Below are 18612 nucleotides of genomic sequence, written 5' to 3' on the forward strand. Positions count from 1 at the left end.
TGTCAGCTCACTATCAGGAGGCTAAGCAAACGTTCTTTGCCCGCACCTGCCGGAAATGAGGAGCAAGCTGGGGAGGGGAGGGCTGAGGGGAGCGAGGGGAAGGGGCTGGTTCAAGGATGGAAATGTGTCAGGAGAGACATCTGTGCAGCCCACCTGAGGCTGTAAGAGCACACACACTCGCCTCGTCACAGTGCCAGCGGCCCGGAACTCCCACTGAAGGCTCCCTCTGCCACATGGCAGCCAAACACTCCCCTTGGGGGTGGGGGGTGGGCACCCTTTGGCATCAACAGCCCATCTGGACTTCACACCTGCCAAGGGCAGGGGCCAGGAGCTCTGCGGGGTGGGAAGAGCACACTGCTGCTACATGGCACATGGCGGGAGGGGAACCGCAGAGGACCGCCCTCGGGAATCGTGAACAAGGGCGGTAATGGCTGACTGGCAGGAGACAGGAGCCCACACGCACAGCAGCCACACTCAGATCACACAGCAGCTACCCAGCAGGGAACGGACACAAAGAGACAGACGTAATGAAGGAGACACATACACAAAGACCGAAATAATCCTGTCTGCACTGGGGCAATAAAAAATGCCACGTATTCCCCCAAACACTGTAACATTCCCCCACACCTCATTATCATTTCAGAGGAACCCCAAGTAAAATACAACCAGCACTGAAAAAAAAAGGTGAACCAGCTGGTTTTGAATTTCACATGGAAATTAAAAAAACACACAAATAGCGCAGATAATTTTGCAAAAGCAAACGAACAGGGAAGCCTGAGCTCTGCTAGCTGGGTATAAAACTAGTAGCTAACCACAGACAAGAGAACGGTCACACAGTTGTAATTATGTTAACAGTAGCAATTCACATCACCAGGGTGAGTAGAATTCATTCATGAAAGCTATGCAGAGAAAAGTGAAGTTAAATATCTACCCCAACACAAACTGTGGAAACCCCAGGTGGATTAGTCATTGAAAAGTTAAAAAAAAAAAAAGCAGAACTATAAAGGTCTTAACAGATACAAACTACACAAAAATAGTTACATTTATAACACTGAGGCAAAGAAGGACTAGTCACGCAAAACAAAACACAAGAGTCATGAAAGGAATGACAGGTCTGACGGCAGAACAGTGAAATATTTCTGTCTGGTAAAACCAAACCCACGGCTAGGCTGTATCAAGAATTTCAACGTACAAAAAAAAAAAAAGTACAGAAGCCCAATAAAAATAAAATAAGGCACAGGAAACGATCAGAAAGTTCATAGGAGAAATCCTCCTCATCGTTAGGAAGTCTTCGCAGCCCAATTAGCAATGAAGAGAAACGCCAACAAAAATGAGAATCAACAATTCTAAAGAAATCCCTGTTGGAGAAGATTCCAGGGAATGGTCCGAAGAAGGGCTGGTGGAACTGCAAATGGCAGAAGCATGTCCGCCGAACTAAAATTTCTTTCTGCCGCGTGGCAGTTATGCCCCGGGGGGGGGGGGCTTTCCTGCAGAGATGCGGCCCTGAGATGCTTGTGGCAGACTGATCACTGCTCAGGCAGCGCTGCTGATGGGGGGGGGGGGTGGAGACAGCCGGCCGGCAGGGCACCGGCGCAGGCACGCGGGCACCAGCGTGGTTATACTGCGCAATACCACAGAACTGAAACACACGGAGGGCGTGGCCCAATTCATGTTCAAGGCCCAAAACAACCATGCGTAGGTCCCTCTAGATGCGGGAAGAAGCGTCAGGAGGCCCAAACCACAGTGGGGTACTTGTTGAGTTGCGGCAGGACAAAGACTGGAAAAGGAGGCTTTCCTGTTTTACCCGGTATGCTGAGTTTGGCTGCATGATGAATATTTTATGAGGAGACTTTATCCGCATACGAGGACACAGGAAAGCAACCATGAAGCAGAGGAAATAATAAAAAATAAAAATTGTGAAAAATAAGAGTTCTAGATATATCTCTATATAGCTATGTCTATATATATATACCTCTATATAGCGCTTAATGTATTCTCTATTTCTATTCTGCAATGCTAAGAAGACAGACACTTTTAAAAATAATAATAAAACAAAAAGGGCACAGGCACCTTAGGACTTAATCTAATAACCTAAGCAGGGCATTGGCTCCAGACTTTCAGGAGGAAACACAGCGGGGATGTCTGTGGGGGCCTGACTTCTGTCTCACAGGTTTAACCCGGACCCAACTACCTACTGGGCGTGCAGAACTTCTTTAGCTTCCTACTCACTGAAGCTTTCTGCCCAGGAAACTAATATGTATTTGCATCTGGGATTTGCAAACTTGAGTGAATGAAACTAAGTAACAACAATGACAAAATCATTGGGAGCAGATACCCCCCCCCCCCCAGTTCAATGGACTGAGAGCCTGGGGTATCAGAGGCATTGTGATTCCTGCCCGGCAAGACCCAGCCTCATCACACACACGCCGGCACACACGTGCATATACACACACACACACGCACACACCATGAACACGGAAGGCTGTAGGGCTGAAACTGGAGAACCAGATGACCCAAAAACCCAGGGGCTGCAGGTGCAATCTTTTCCCTGGCAAAGGCCACTGTGGGCGGGACAAAGCCCAGAGAGAATCTATCTGGGAAAACTGAGTCCTAAAAGCAAGCTGAGCCCCAGCGATGGGAACCCGCCTCGCCACCTCTGCCGACCCCTTCCTCTCGCCCAGGAGGGTCTGGGGAAATCCTGGCAGCCACACTAACTGAGACGAAGTGGTCTTGTTGCTCTCAGCCCCTGCTTCTTACTGATTCAGTGCTTTCTCTTTGAAACAGCTCCATCCGCTTCCCTGTTAAATCGAGCAAATGCCCCGCAGGCACGATTTTCAATCCTCCGGTTCCAAATAGTACAAATTGTCAACGCCATTTCTACACCTCTGGAGGGGAGGCCAATTAGGTTTGCGGATTAGGCATGAAAAGGCCTTGGCTCAGACGAGAGATTTGCTGGAACATGGTTTCCCAACCAAGGTCACACCCACCTCTCCCCTTACCTGTAGCTCAAAGTTGGCTTGATCCAGAAATTTTTTGTTCAGCATATCTGCATACTGATTAATCGCTCGTAGGAAGACTCTGCAAGATCAAGAGAAAATTACATAATTACACACTCAGGCTCCAGCCCCTCTTCCAGGCTTGCATCTCAATGAGGTACCCTCTGGAGACTGTCTGGGAAGTGAACGCCCCAGGTCCCGTGAAAAGAGGTTTCGCCCATGAAGAAACCCCAACAGGTGTGTGTGTGTGTGTGTGTGTGTGTGTGTGTGTGTGTACTCAGGGGAATTAACACATGCAAAATAAAAGAAATAGACAAAAAAGAAAAAAGGATGTCTGAAAGTAACATAGGAAACCAATCAGCAGAACCCTTCATGTTAAAAAGGTGCAAATTACAACCTTGTCTCAAGTTACAATGTTTCAATGCTCTGTTATTACATCGGTCTGTGCTTACTTATCTGGCTCCTTGGAGGTAAGTGTTTGAAAGAGCTGTTACCACACCAGCCAGCTTGGCGGTCTGTCTTATTTCAATATTGTTTGTCCTAGACTTCAAGTGCTCATTTTGGTCACAGTTGACTTGTTTAAATAAAATAAAATAAAAACACCTTTCATAGCTATAAAAGGGACTGAACAAGAACTTCAGCAGGAATACCGACAGGTTCATTGATAATGTACAGTTTTCAGAACCAAGCAGCACAGACTCCCTCCTTTATCTGGACTTAGGCTTTCTGACCATGAAACAAATATGCAATGTGCACGGTTACGAATGAGTGACTTCAGCACACCAAGCCTTTCATGTGCTTATTATTCATTTAGATTTGTTTTTGTTACTCTTGAGAGGGATGGTGATCCCCACCCCAGCTTAGTTCAGATACTTCTCCGGAAACGAGCCCTCTCTCTCTGCACAAATTCAGGATGCAAGAGGAAGGAGCATGAGGTCACCGATAATCCAGGTCATCACGCTCCTCCGTTCAGGCCGCAGGAAGCAGCCAGAGAGCGGGAGAGAAACCTGGTTTCCTCACTGGGAAGCGTGTTGACCACGTGACCCCCTTAGTTACTGACGCCTCAGGAGCTCCCTGTCCCTGGCTGTCCCAGGGCCACTAACAGCCAGCTAACCTGGGCGGAGGGAGAAAGGGGTCTCTAGCCGGAGCTTTAAGAAGGTCTCCATCAGCACCTCCCACCACGACCGGTCGCAGCCCAGCCACAGTCAGTGTGGTCTCTCTCGTGCCCAGAACGCGGAGAGCTCTGACACAGGGGGTCTGCAGACATCATAGCATCAAGACACCTAGCCGTGGGGTCGAGGCCAAGAGCGGGTGTGACAAATGGCTCGTGATGGAGTCCGCTGTCTCTGTCGCTGAAGAAACTAGACGGAGTATTCCAAATTCCTCCCCGGGGATATAAAATGTTTGAAAAGTGACGATTAATCGAAGGACACGGGGATCCCGGCCAGACCAAAATGCTCAATTCAGGGCATGTTGTGTATACAGAGAACACCTGGCCACCCTCGTCAGCCTCCTGCCCTGGGTTGGGGTCACCCCGCCACGTCCAGCCTCATCATTACAACCCGCCCCTTGGCAACTGCATTCAGCAGCTGTGCCTTCCACCCAGCCCTCAGAGAGCACTACCCCCAAGTGACAGTGGACAGACGGCACACTCTCCTGTCACGACGAGACTGGGCTCTGGCACAGCACAGGAACACCAGGCTGATGGCTGCAGCACATTTTTTTGTCCTCAATTTCCCCCTCAGTGTGAGTGCTGGGCCACTGACTAGAGGACCCCCAGGGTCCCCATGCGCTTTAAGGAAGACCCCTGCCCTGCCCTCCACGAGAAGCACGCGCTCCCTAGAACACGCATTGTTACTATAGGGGCATTATTTTGCCTCCAGATAACAACTAAACAGTTGCAATATGCTCCTTCCAATTAAGCACTGGAACAATTTCAGCTAGTTAAATAAACATATTTCTCACATGCCTTTTTAAAAAAAATAGATGTGGCACTGGGATAACACGGAGGCTGAACAAACACATTTTAATGAACTGACCGCAAGGCAGGAGCCGAGCTGGAGAGAGAAGGCTGTACTTTAGATCCGCTGTAAATTTTTTTTAAAAAGCCCGGGGAATATCCAAGTAACACAGACTGGGCGTGGAGCCAGGAGACTAGAGGGGAGACCACTGAACACTGTGATCGGCACAGTGAGCAAAGGGGTGGTGGCACAGGCTCGATGCGTGGGGGTCCCGTCACCAACCGCCCAGGACACGGAATCACGCCCCTCGGCTCACCCCTGACGGGGTCACACACTTAGCAATGCCCCCAAATCCACTGCACGGTAAGTCGATTACCTAACTTGGCAAAAAGAACCTGAAACAAAGCTTTCTTTTAGTAAGAACGTCCATTATCAGCCGTCACTCATGCATTAATTCTAACACATGTCCGACAAGGGAGGAAATGGCCTCGGCAGCTATTGTATGCCATCTGCGTTCATCACAGAGGGACGGGAAAGTGACCACCCGCTAGGCCAGGCGATGGGCCCTGGGATGCCTCACGATTCCCGAAACGAAGGGTTCAGACTTGGCAGCTCAAGAGCCAGGCCATTTTGTTGGGAGGTGACAAGAGGAAGGGTCAGAGGCGAGGGTGCTGGCCTACGGCCACCAGGTGGCTCTCTCTGTGCTGAGCAATGTTGGAGTTGGGTTCAAGGACAGGAAAGCCCTCCAGACGATGCCCATATGGTCCTGTCTTCGTATTCACCCAAGTGCCTGCCATGCCAAGTCAGCACCTGGCACAGTACATGTGCTCACTAGGTGTTAGTCACAGGAATGGTCAAATGGATGGATGGATGGATGAGTGGGTGAGTGGGTAGGTAAGTAAATGGGTAAATGGGTGGATAGATGAATTAGTGAATAAGGGATGGGTGGGTGGATAAATGGAGACATGAATGGATGGATGGATGAGGGATAGATGAGGGACAGATGAGGGAAGGATGAGGATGGATGAGAGATGGATGAGGGAGGGCTGAGGGAGGGATGAAGAACGTATGGATGGATGAGGGATGAATGAGGGAAGGGTGAGGGAGGGATGAAGGATGGATGAGGGATGGATGGATGGATGGATGAGGGATGGATGGATGGATGGATGAGGGATAAATGGATGGATGGATGAGGGATGGATGGATGGATGGATGGATGAGGGATGGATGAGGGATTGATGATGGATGGATGGATGGATGGATGAGGGATTGATGAGGGATGGATGAAGGATGAATGAGAGAGGGATGAAGGATGGATGGATGGATGAGGAATGGGTGAGGGAGGGGTGAGGGAGGGATGAATGAGGGATGGATGAGGGATGGATGAGGGAAGGATGAGGGATGGATGGATGGATGGATGGATGGATGAGAGATGGATGAGGGAAGGATGAGGGATGGATGGATGGATGGATGGATGAGAGATGGATGAGGGAAGGATGAGGGATGGATGAGGGAGGGGTGAAGCATAGATGAGGGATGGATGGATGGATGAGGGATGGATGGATGGATGAGGGATGGATGAGGGAGGGGTGAAGGATGGATGAGGGATGGATGGATGAGGGATAGATGAGGGATGGATGAGGGAAGGATGGATGGATGAGGGAGGGGTGAGGGAGGAGTAAGGGAGGTATGAAGGATGGATGGATGGACGAGGGATGGATGAGGGAAGGATGAGGGAAGGATGAGGGAGGGGTGAGGGAGGGGTGAGGGAGGGATGAATGAGGGATGGATGAGGGCTGGATGAGGGAAGGATGGATGGATGAGGGAGGGGTGAGGGAGGAGTAAGGGAGGTACGAAGGATGGATGGATGGACGAGGGATGGATGAGGGAAGGATGAGGGAAGGATGAGGGAGGGGTGAGGGAGGGGTGAGGGAGGGATGAATGAGGGAAGGATGAGGGATGGATGAGGGATGGATGAGGGATGGATGAGGGAAGGATGAGGGATGGATGAGGGATAGATGAGGGAAGGATGAGGGAAGGATGAGGGAAGGATGAGGGATGGATGAGGGAGGGGTGAAGGATGGATAGATGGATGAGGGATGGATGAGGGAAGGATGAGGGATGGATGAGGGAAGGATGAGGATGGATGAGGGAAGGATGACTTGGCCAGAAGATCAGGCCTTGACTCAAAGCAAAAATCTCAGAGAAGCTAGAATATTCAGTAGCCCTTGGCTCTCCCTGGAGTCCTTGCATTTCGAGTCAGTTTTCTACTGTGACGCTCCGATCTTTTGAGGTTCTTGTTAACCACATTCCTCATTAGGCACTTGGCATTTATGGCTGGGCACTGTCCCCTCACTCTCCTCCCACCCCCAGAGCCAGCCCTCACATTCTCCAATCCCTATCTGGGGCTGGTTCCCTGACAACAGAAACCCTGCCTGTCTTCTGTCTACTAGAATCCCTCCAAGCACCAAAGAACCCCCTTGACACTGGGCATGCTCTGAAATGTCTGGTCTAGGGCACCTTTTGTTGGTAACCACAGTCACACATCTCTCGGAATCAGTGGTGCAGGCCCTCCCGCCTGCCAAACAAAATAAAAAGCCAACAGGCGAGCACACCCTGAGCCTGCTCTAGTGGAGAGACCGTTTTCCTTCAGTCTCTGCGTTCTGCGCCATGGTGAGTCGGCATCCGGGCACATGGACAGAGAGGAACACGGTGCATCGTGTCTGTACAGCCCCAAGACAAGGGGAACAAGATGCTTGCAGGAGACGGAGAAGGTGGGTGGCAGACAGCAGGGAACAGTGCAGAGACACTCTGATACCCAGCCAGGAGAGTGAGCGACTCGTGGAGAAAGATCAATCACTCTGAGAACCAAGCCACTTATGTCTTACTCCCAGCCAGGAGAATACCAAGCGATTTCCAAAATATCAAGTCGACAGGTGTGAGAATTCAATGCTTTCGGGGATGCTGTCCCAACATGGTCAAAACAGCGAAGGAAAAAGGCTACATCCCCACTAAACAGAGTCCTTTTCCATCATTTTAATCTACAAAAATAAATTTACTGGCCCTGGCCGGTTGGTTCAGTGGTAGAGCGTCGGCCTGGCATGCAGAAGTCCCGGGTTCGATTCCCGGCCAGGGCACACAGGAGAAGCGCCCATCTGCTTCTCCACCCCTCCCCCTCTCCTTCCTCTCTGTCTCTCTCTTCCCCTCCCGCAGTCGAGGCTCCATTGGAGCAAAGATGGCCTGGGCGCTGGGGATGGCTCCTTGGCCTCTGCCCCAGGCGTTAGAGTGGCTCTGGTTGCAACAGCGTGACGCCTCAGAGGGGCAGAGCATCGCCCCCTGGTGGGCGTGCCGGGTGGATCCCGGTCGGGCGCATGCAGGAGTCTGTCTGACTGTCTCTCCCCATTTCCAGCTTCAGAAAAATACAAAAAATAATAATAATAATAATAAATAAATGAATAAATAAATTTACTATAAAACTAAAAAAAAATTGTTTTGATAACTTCAGAAGATAAAACCAAACACAAATAAATGAATTAGAGAGAACCACAGGCCACTGATGCCATCTAAAAAGATTTTTAAAAGCCGTAAGGCCTAGAGCCCTGTCTCTAAGACACATTATTCAAGGCAGGTGACTGCAAGTGTATTCTTAACGGCTTCATGGAAGGAGCTTCCTCTGCCTTGTCTTGGTAACTGATTCCTGTCCCCGGGAACTCAGGGCATCGCCTCCATCAGTCCTGCCGGGTGACCCATTTTAATAACTTGGGTCCAGTGTAAGAGAAGAGTTCATTCCCAAAGCTCTTACAATCAAAAAGAAACCAAATAAACAGGACATCTTCCTGATCCTCTCTTCTACCTGCACGGTTACCATAGTGAACAAAACACTGTGCGTCATTTCCATTGGTTTCAAGTAGGAGTTGAATTGTGGTCATAGGACTACAGTCACAATCCAATTTTTCTCTGTTCTCTATCATCTATCTATCAATGCTGTTTTATCTATTATTCATCTGTCATCCATCTACCTACCTATATATCTTCTATCTATCTATCTATCTATCTATCTATCTATCTATCTATCTATCTGTCATCGATCTATCTACAGACATTCCCTGGGTTACAAACGAGATAGGTTCTGCAGGTTTGAAAACATTTAAGTATTTATACACACAGAAAGGTAAAAATAAATACTATGTTAAGACAAATATCTAAGTTGTACTTAGTAGATAAATGCACCTGCCCCAGCTTCCATCCCAGATGAACCTAGAGACCCTCTCTTGTGTGAACCTGGGACTTGCCTGCATCTGATATCTATCTGTCTCTTTACCTGCAGGGAATCATTTGGCTACATGCCCTGCGGAAAGTTGCTCAAGGTATTGATTGAGATTTTTATATTTTCAACCAAGAAATAGAAGCACTAAACTAGGGAGCCTCTCCAATCCCTTGAACAGTGAATCTAAGGGTTTTTGGTGTTGCTTTTTTTTTTTAAACATTGAAACTAAAAGAAAGAGTTCATGCCACGTAATACAAAGTCATTTTAACACTATGACCTCAGCTGTCCCTTTACAAAATGTTAGACAGTATCCTGTAGAAAGGGCAGACAGCCGGATGGATTCAGTGTGCGTCTTCAGGAGACAGGTTGAGTGCAGTGCGGGCAGCGGGGGGCACCAAACCCTTCACCCAGAGCTCGTTATAAGGGAGGTCCCGCCAGCTTTGCTTCTCAGCCACAACCCCATTGCCTCCCTCAAACAGGTCCCGTGATTGCCACGAGGGGGACCCTCCCCCAAATCTGCCTACTGGAAAGCAAACGTGTGCAGAGAGCAATAAACATGGTGCCGTTCGAAATAATGATCTGTTGAGTAGAGGGGAGTGTAGCGAGCGGAGGGTAATCAGGAACCAATTTAACAACTGGTAGCTCCTGGCACAGTTGCGGTCGCTATGGAGCCTTGGGGACCCCAGCACCCCGGTGACGCGGCGCTTGCGGCCAACTGTCCTGGACGATGGCACGCCTCATTGCTACCAGGGAAAGGGTGAGGGACTCCTTGAACTGCGGCGGAGTGCAGAGCCCCACTTCTCAAAGGGTGAAGCTGGGTTTTTCCCCCTTTTCTCTCTCTCTCTTTTTTTTAATTTGTTCCCTAAACTTAACTTTAAGTTACATAATTTGGTTGCACACTTCTCCATGAGGGCATTTAAATACCTCTGGCATTAACACAAGAGTCGCTTCGGGGGAAAAAAATGCATCTTTTAATAAAAGGTTTTGCCCAAAGTGGGTGGAACAAAAGGAAACAAATTATAAGTGACAAATTCTTTCCCTGCAAGAAGAATGAGTCAAGGAATAGCCGCTGGAAATGTGCCTTCGAATGCTCTCTGCATAATTCAGGAAGGTTGGCGAGGGGGAGCCCAGGTGCGCTGACAGGAGAGAGGCGGGGAGTGTCCCCGTGGTCCAACAGCAGGGGAGGCTGACGGGTCTCCCAGCCCACCCCACATTGGACCGAGTGGCTCTCTGTCACATCTGTGACCAAACAGGATCAGCCACTTCCTGTCGTGGGACCCCTGGGTGGGAAATGATGACCACAAAGTGACTTGGATGGAAGACCGTGGTGTAGGAGGCGTGGGGTGAAGACAGAGGGTGGGGGTCTGGGTGGGACCTGCCTCTTGTCTTTGTGACTTAGGATTGAGGTGGAGGACCAACGTCACTGGAACTTTCTGGGATTGAGGCAAGAAGGGTCGGCTGGAGCCCGCCAGGTGGGGAGAGGTTGGAAACGCCAGGTGTGGAGTCTGCGCCTTGGACGGTGGGCAGAGTGGGGAGAGGGCTGCGGGGGCCCCTGAGGCTAAAGCGGGAAGGGGCAGACCGCCCACAGCTCCAGGTGCTGTTCTTCCCCGAGGCACACGCATTGCAGGGTCCCCTTTTCCCAGATCTCCTCATTTCTTTCTCGGATCAATAAGGCGTCAACATCCATCAAACGCTTAACTGAAATCCAACGTGCTCGGAACCTCTCGGCTCGCTGGCCAGCCCTGGCAGCAGGCTCGGCGGGGATGGCCACGGACATGCAGAATTCCCAGGGAGAGTCTGCTCCGGCTCAGATCCCGTCATCCTGGCTGCAGGGTCCTCCAAGCAGAGCGCCCCGGGTCCGGGTCGACTTGTCTGACTCCTGCTGGATGCCGGACACTGTTCTCAGATTGCCACCTAGACAGTGCTTGTGGCCAGTGAGCCCCCGGGGTTGAGGGAAGGACTCCTGAGAGTGGGTGGGGCGTGACCAGAGTCCTCCCCTCTCCTCCTCTCTCCTCCCCTCTCCTCCTCTCTCCTCCCCTCTCCTCCTCTCTCCTCCTCCACGTGACCAGCCCGCCGTGCCTCTGCTGCTTTGCTCCTAAGCATATACTGAGCACCTCAGATGTTCCAAGCACTGGGGTTACGTCAAAGAACTCAGGCTATTTAATGCTCACGAGCTTGCGGGGTGAAGCATGGTCTACCATTTTTACAAATGAGGAAACAGAAGCCCAGAGATGCAGAAACTCATGTTCCTAGAAGGCCAGAGCAGACTGAGACCAAGACCACTGCCTTCCACAGGAACCCCATCCGTGTGGTCAGCTCGACACAAGTAAATCCCTGCACATTGCGGCTTTTACATTGTATCAAAGAGGATGCCCCAACATATACAACAGTAGCCAGCCAGAGACCCACGAGCCTTCACTCAGCATCAGTGATTATCACCCACGGTTGCTTCCTCTCTCTCCTATCCCTCCTCCATCATCATGATTATCAACAGACTTTATTTTCAAAGTAGTTTGTGGTTTGCAGCAGAATTAAGTGGAGAGTTCCACACAGCCCCACCCCCACACGTGCACAGCTGGCCTCAGCTGAGCAGTCCATTTGGTACAACCCCTGAACCCACATTGATCGACACATCACGGTCTACCCAAGCCCACAGTTTACATTAAGGTCCGCTCTTGGAGTTGTGCGTTCTGTGGGTTTGGACAGCTGTCTGAGGATGCGGGCCCACCATTCCAGCATCACACAGAGTCGTTTCCCCTGCCCTACAAATCCTCTGTGCTCTGCCCACGCGGCCCTCTTCCCGCTGAGCCCCTGGCAACCACGGATCTCTGCACCGTCTCTGCAGATCTGCCTTTTCCAGGACATCAGAGGGTTGGACCTCTGCAGCGTGCAGCCTTTGCAGGCTGGCCCAGCTATTTCCTGTCTTCTCCGTCCGTAGTTGCTGGGTCTAAGACTCTGGACGTGTAAGGCGCTTGACAGCAAAGACTTCAAACACACGCTCTCAGCAGGCTCTCCTCTGACACGTGCTGGCCCGCCTTACACGCGTTCGCAGGTCACGCGTGGTGCCAGGGCCCAGACTGCCCCGTAGAGCTCGCTGACGCTCGGGACACACCTCCGCCACCAAGGAGCTGCCTGGGTTCGGGTGGGTCAGTCCGCACCCAGGGCCTCGGGCTCCGCCCGTGTAAAATGGGCCACTAACACCACCACCCCCTCAGCTCAGATAGTGACTATCTCCGCCATTGTAAGTGTGCGGTTCCGTGGCAATGAGCACATCCACAGTGTCGGGCACCTTCTACCTGCGGGAGGTGACTGGTGGTCACCATCTATCTCTCTACGTGTAAGTGTTGGGCGGGGTTATCCGTTAGGTCTTGGGGCTCTAATGTGGGATGACTTGGTGACCTTTGGCACCCCCAGAATTTGTGGAACAGACTGTGACAGGTACAAGGGGAGCACCCAGGGGAGACCCAGACCAGCGGCTCTGCCGTGAAGTGCTGTCTCTGCTCAGCAGAGGGTCCCAGGGGACCGGCTTGGTGGGGTGGAGGGCAGGGCCTCGTCAAGAGCCAGAGGCGGGCAGGAAAACCAACCCCACTCTCAGCTCTCCGGGCAGACTCATCCCACTCATCTGAAGTGCGAAGCAGCGTCACACATTTACAACGGCAACGAGTCTAATGGCTGTTTTCCACCGAGATACAGAAATCTCTTATGACGCTGTCATTTAGAACAAAATCCACAGATGACAGCGTAAATCAAGGGGACGCAGCAATCCTTGGTGCTCATATATTTCCAAGGCCACAGGCAGACACCAGGGGAATTGGCCCCTGCCTGGCCCAGGGGTGGAGGGGGAGCAGGGGAGAAAGCCGAGGACAGGAAGTCAGGTCCCCGTGGGATGGACAGAAGTGAGACCACAGGGAGACCCCAGCATTTCTGTAAGCAGAAAATTGATTCACCGTGTGTGAATAACATGTCCGCCCATCCAGGTGGCTCGGTCCAGGGATCAGCGGGCGTTTTCTGTACAAGGCCAGATAGTGGGTCGGGCTCTGCAGGCCACTGAGTCTCTGTGGCAACTATCCAACTCTGCTGTGGTAGCAAAAGCAGCCAAAAGGGAAAAAACCAGCTGAGTAGGCGTGGCCGCGTGCCCATAAAACGTCCTCTACGGGCACTGAAATCTGAATTTCATAGAAATTGTGCGTGTCATAACATATTCTTGTTTTGACTTTCTGTTTTCAACGCTTACATTCTGCCAACCTCTGGTTTAAAAAATTATGTTTGTGCCAACCTCCCATTGCCTGGCATTTGTGCCCAGGGCTATTCTAATGAGACTGAGCACCCCCTATGGGCTGGGGACTGTGTTGATCAGGAAGGGGTGATGGGCTGAACCTGGGAGAGGGGGGAGGGGAGAGTGGTGAGGGTGACGCCTCCTGCAACAGGGCAGAAGAGGACACTGAGATATTTACAGGTGGGGGTGTGCTCAGAGCGCCTCCTCGGGGGAGAAAGGCCCTGGGGTCAGGCTCAGGGTCTGGAGTGACAGCCAGGTCAGGGATCAGGGGAAGGGTCGAGGGTGGGATATGCATTTGGCATGGGATCTGAGTTCATATATACATGTCCTTGCAGATGGATGAGAGACCATGGAGGAGTGATTTTTAGAGTAAGGAAAAAATAATAAAAAAGAAGAACAAGAACAGAGCCTAAAGGAATTCCAGGTTCCTTCTGGGCAGAAGAAGAGGGACCTGGGGGCAGGGGGTTGGGGGGGGAGGGGAAGGCAGAGGAGGGGTGGGCAGAGAAAGGGTGGGAAGGAGAGAGAAGAGGGTTTCCTGTGGACTGGGCGGGGGGCTGACTCTTTCCACAGCTGCCTCACTGAGTGCCCAGTGAGTGTTTCCAGAACAAACAGATGCCCAAACTAACGGGATGAGACAGAATGTTAGATGCAGATCCGCCTACGTGCCACCCAGCAGCCCCGGTGCCCTCCCTGCGCCTCCCAGCCCCTGCGTCGGGCTCATCGCCCTCCTGGCACCCGCGCTGCCCACCCCGTCTGCCTTGGACCCATTTCTCAGGTTGCTGCTCTGGCGGGCAGCCCCCGTCCCTGCCCCGGCTCCCAGCCCTGACCTCCTTTCGGGTCTCTCCTCCGGCCCACGGTGTCCGAGCTGATGCTCTCAAACCTGACGTGCTCCCAGCCACGCGGCCGCACAGGAGGGAGCCCTGGGCGCCTCCTCCCACTTACGCAACTGCTCTCTGTCTGCGCCGGCCCCTGCGTGCCGGCCGCCCTAGCCTTCCCCGCCAGCCTGCTGGAAAGGCTCAAAATAGATTTTTTTTTTTTTAACGAACTCCACATCTGCCTCTGTTCTCCCTGCCAGATTCCTCTTTTTTTTTTTTTTTTTTTATGACCCCTTTATTTCTTTCATGCCCGTCTCCCAATCCTGGGTTGGTGCTAAAGAGGGGAGGTGGTGAGTCAAAGCGTGAGTGTCCCCCACAAAGCCAGGGCCCAGAACCTTCTGCCCAGTAGGTGGCTTGCCCGGCGGTGGAGACGGGGTGGACACGGCCAGGAGTCGTGAGCAGGGACAAGGCGCAGAGGGGCGCTGCCTCAGCCCCCCCCCCCCGACAGGATGCCCGAGAGGTGACTCCGTGCCCTGCAAGACGTGAGTGCAGTCGGGCCCCACCTCGTGAGTTGATGTTAGATGAAATCAGAGCCAAGACAGACGCGCCAGGGCCAGTGCCCTGACTCCCTGTTACCTAGGGGTCCATGGCCGCGAGGAGCCCCGAGGACGTGCGGGTGGCTGACCGTGGAGCACAGCAGAGTGAGTCTGTCCGCTTCCCAGCCCCCGTTCCCGAGATGCAATTAGTAAAGCAAAGCTGCTCGGACATATGGCCGTGCTGCGCTCTGCATCTGGCCGGCCTGCCAGTGCCGATCCAAGGGCCACCTCTCATCTGACTGCCACGTGGAGGGCACCAGGCACGGCTTGGGCTTGAAGAGGAAGGGATGCGGGATTTCCCTGTCCTGTCTGGAAAACAACGCCGCCGTCCCCTTCTCCGCGGTCCTCCGCTGTGACCATCGAGGCCTGCGCGTGACAGGACGCATCGACTCCGCTATTAAGCACAACCGGGTGATCATGGGCTAATGATTGTCTACCTTCTTATGCTAAGCGACTTATTACCCATGAACGCACGCGGACAGCGTTCCGGGAACGCTCCCGTCAGCCGAACACAAGGCACAGTGAAGAGGCTTCCTAACTGAAAATATAACCTGTATCGCAGAGATTAAAATACATTGGATTCATTTTGGCTCTATTCTTCCCCATTGTCCCACATACATTTTCTTTATGCTACACAATCAAATTAGTTCCCCAGCGACGGAAATTATTTCCATGCAATAAAACAATTTTATGGGGATGCGATGATGGAATGTCCTATTTAAAGGGAAGGGGAATTGGGGATGGAAACAACTTCCTTGCTGATGTGATGGCTGTTCGCGCCACACACACCCGGACACCTCTGTGGTCTCCTCTCCTTCAGTGTCTCAGTGTTCTCTTCTTCCCCTCGGTCGCCCTTGGGGAGGGCGCACGGCTGCCCGGTGGAGACGGGGCCGGAGGGAGGCCGGGCTGCGTCAGCACCCCAGCCCCTGGCCCAGGGGCAACCTGTGCCCGTCCGCCGAGGAAGTCACCCGGCCACCCAGGGGCAACCTGTGCCCGTGCTCCGAGGAAGTCACCCGGCCACCCAGGGACAACCTGTGCCCGTGCTCCAAGGAAGTCACCCGGCCACCCAGGGACAACCTGTGCCCGTGCTCCGAGGAAGTCACCCGGCCACCCAGGGACAACCTGTGCCCGTGCTCCAAGGAAGTCACCCGGCCACCCAGGGGCAACCTGTGCCCGTGCTCCAAGGAAGTCACCCGGCCACCCAGGGGCAACCTGTGCCCGTCCTCCGAGGAAGTCACCCGGCCCCCCAGGGGCAACCTGTGCCCGTGCTCCGAGGAAGTCACCCGGCCACCCAGGGGCAACCTGTGCCCGTCCTCCGAGGAAGTCACCCGGCCCCCCAGGGGCAACCTGTGCCCGTGCTCCGAGGAAGTCACCCGGCCACCCAGGGGCAACCTGTGCCCGTGCTCCGAGGAAGTCACCCGGCCACCCAGGGGCAACCTGTGCCCGTGCTCCGAGGAAGTCACCCGGCCACCCAGGGGCAACCTGTGCCCGTGCTCCGAGGACGTCACCCGGCCACCCTGCCAAGAGCAATGCAGCGCTCTGGGCATGCTCCAGCCCCTTGTCACATTTACAAAAAACAAACCTCCTAACACATATAGGTCGCTGACGTTATACGCTCGAGGTCTAAGGTTTGCTGGATGATGGGGGGCGCCCCCGCCCAAGCTGAGGACAAAAAACTCCCAGAAGACAGAGCATCCTCTGTCTCACTCAGCAGTGGACACCCAGCTCTACACAGGGAGGGCCTGGCCCAGAGGTGGTGAGGCGGCACACATGAGGAAGTAGCGTGCCCCCAAGGCCAACGCAGGGGAGCTTTGTTCTTGCTGGAGGGTGCGGGAAAGGGGCCAGGTTTCTGCAAGGTGGCCGCGGGGCCCCTGGCACTGGACCTGAAGGAGCAGCACAGAGCTGGGCTCACTGGCCTCTGTCAGCGCCCCCACGGGCAGGGCCTTGGCCTCGCTGTTCCCTCTCCCCGCAGGGCTGGCCCTACCCACCTGGATACGCCCGCTGAGCCCCTTCTGGGTGGCCGGTGCCCAGCCATCCCGCCCCACTCTTCCCTGAAACATGCTCCCTAGAGCCCACCACGTAGCTCCGTGCACGGGGGCTTGGGGCACCTTTGCTGCTATACGTTCACTCCTTCGGCAGTCTGGGTGACGTCCTGTGACCGTCCCTCCCCCAAACCCCAGAGACTCTCAGCTCTCTGACAGCAGGGTCCCCATCTGCTCCGGTTCGCCTCTGTCCCCAGCACCCAGGGCTCCGTGGGACCCTCAGTAGGCATGCCAGAGAAGGAGCCTGACCAGAGAAGGAGCAAACAAGCGTCACCAAGTACGTGATGCAGAAGCTCGTTAATCCCTTTAAGTTTGGTCGCCGTGGAATTCCGCAAATCAGTATCCAGCTGCGTCCTTATGTCCAGCCCTGCTTTAAGGTGGCAAAGGGGAAAGTGAACGATTGCTGAGCATGGGCTGTGCCTGAGGCCCTGCCTACCTTCAGGGGGAAGGTGCCACGGTCCCCAAGGCCACGGTCTTCCTCACCCTTAGCCAAGCTAAGGCAGAGCCCGCAGGAGCTGGGACAGCGGGTGCAGTCCACAGGCGGTGAGGACAGGGACCCTCACGGCCTGGTGGCCATGGTTGCACACTGCGGAGGGCCCCGCACAGACTATGTCAGCGGGCTCAGAAGTTTGGAAGGTTTAAACATAAGCTTTCCAAAGACTGCCAAGGTCATCATCTCAACTGACGGAAGCAGAGGAGATGGCGCCACGACCGGCCGTTGGGTCCCAGCCCCCAGGAGGCCACCGAGCCTGCTGGTTTGGACGCGTGGCTGTCTCCCTGTCACCGGTGAACAAACCTCAGCTAGGACCCAGAGCTCCCGACTCCAGGCACCCGTGCGCTCTCGCCGCCTCACAGTCAGTTCACAACTACAAGTTACATCGGGGGCTCGGAGGAGCAATGTCCAGCAGGAGGAGCAAGATGCCGGGTCCCGGCCATCCGGCCATCCGTCCGAGAACCACCTGTACAGACAGGGCCACAGGCAGTGAAGAGAGAAAACTCCGTATGACTTGGACCAATCCGGGGCCCCCGTACTGCAGCGGCGAGTTTTAGACAACACGGCGTCTCAGCGCTGGTTTGGAAAAGCGTGCCGTGGACCCCGGCCCCCCTCGCCCGGGCCAAAGGCAGAGGCGCAGGGCGAGCTCGAGAGGGGCGGGGCTGTCTCCACTCGGGGCGCTTGAGTAAGAACCCGGCGGCCCATATGGCAGTGCCGGGACCCACAGGCCTCTCTACAAAAATACCCATTTAATGAGGTCACCGAGTAAAGTGGGAAATAGCTGAAACACAGAATGTGGGCCCAGAAAAACTGTCAGCACTGTCTCAAAATAGCTTTACTAAGGCCTGTCAGATTGGGGGAAATAGTCCAGGAACAGGATCCAGGGTGCACGCACGCAGGCCTGAGCTCATCTGAGCTGAGCACAGCCAGGCGGACAAGGTCCCGGGTGCAACACTTGAGCACGGAGGGCAGTTGCTATGCTCTGCGCTGACACTGGCCGCAGCCTCAGGATGAGGGGGAGGGTTTGTTCTTGGTTGTGGGGGGCGTTGTGTCCAAGTCCATGTGAGGTGGGGAGGGGAGGGCAGGGGCACAGGTGGGAGCTGCCATGGAAATGGGGGCCCTCACTGTCTCGGGCCCCCCGTCCCCAGGTTCGCACTTCAACTTTC

The 18612-nt window shown here is 53.8% G+C and overlaps 1 protein-coding gene across 2 annotated transcripts in view; it reads right to left on the reverse strand.

Moving 5' to 3' along the window:
- Positions 1 to 18612, reverse strand: part of LOC136384597 (dedicator of cytokinesis protein 1) — a 432442-nt gene that overhangs the window by 84367 nt on the left and 329463 nt on the right. For both annotated transcript variants that reach the window (XM_066354964.1, XM_066354963.1), the window contains exon 30: positions 3000 to 3078. In XM_066354964.1, the coding sequence (XP_066211061.1) occupies positions 3000 to 3078 (79 nt within the window). The remainder of the gene's footprint in view (positions 1 to 2999; positions 3079 to 18612) is intronic.

Source organism: Saccopteryx leptura, chromosome 13 (genome assembly GCF_036850995.1).
Source record: "Saccopteryx leptura isolate mSacLep1 chromosome 13, mSacLep1_pri_phased_curated, whole genome shotgun sequence".
Lineage (NCBI taxonomy): Eukaryota > Metazoa > Chordata > Mammalia > Chiroptera > Emballonuridae > Saccopteryx > Saccopteryx leptura.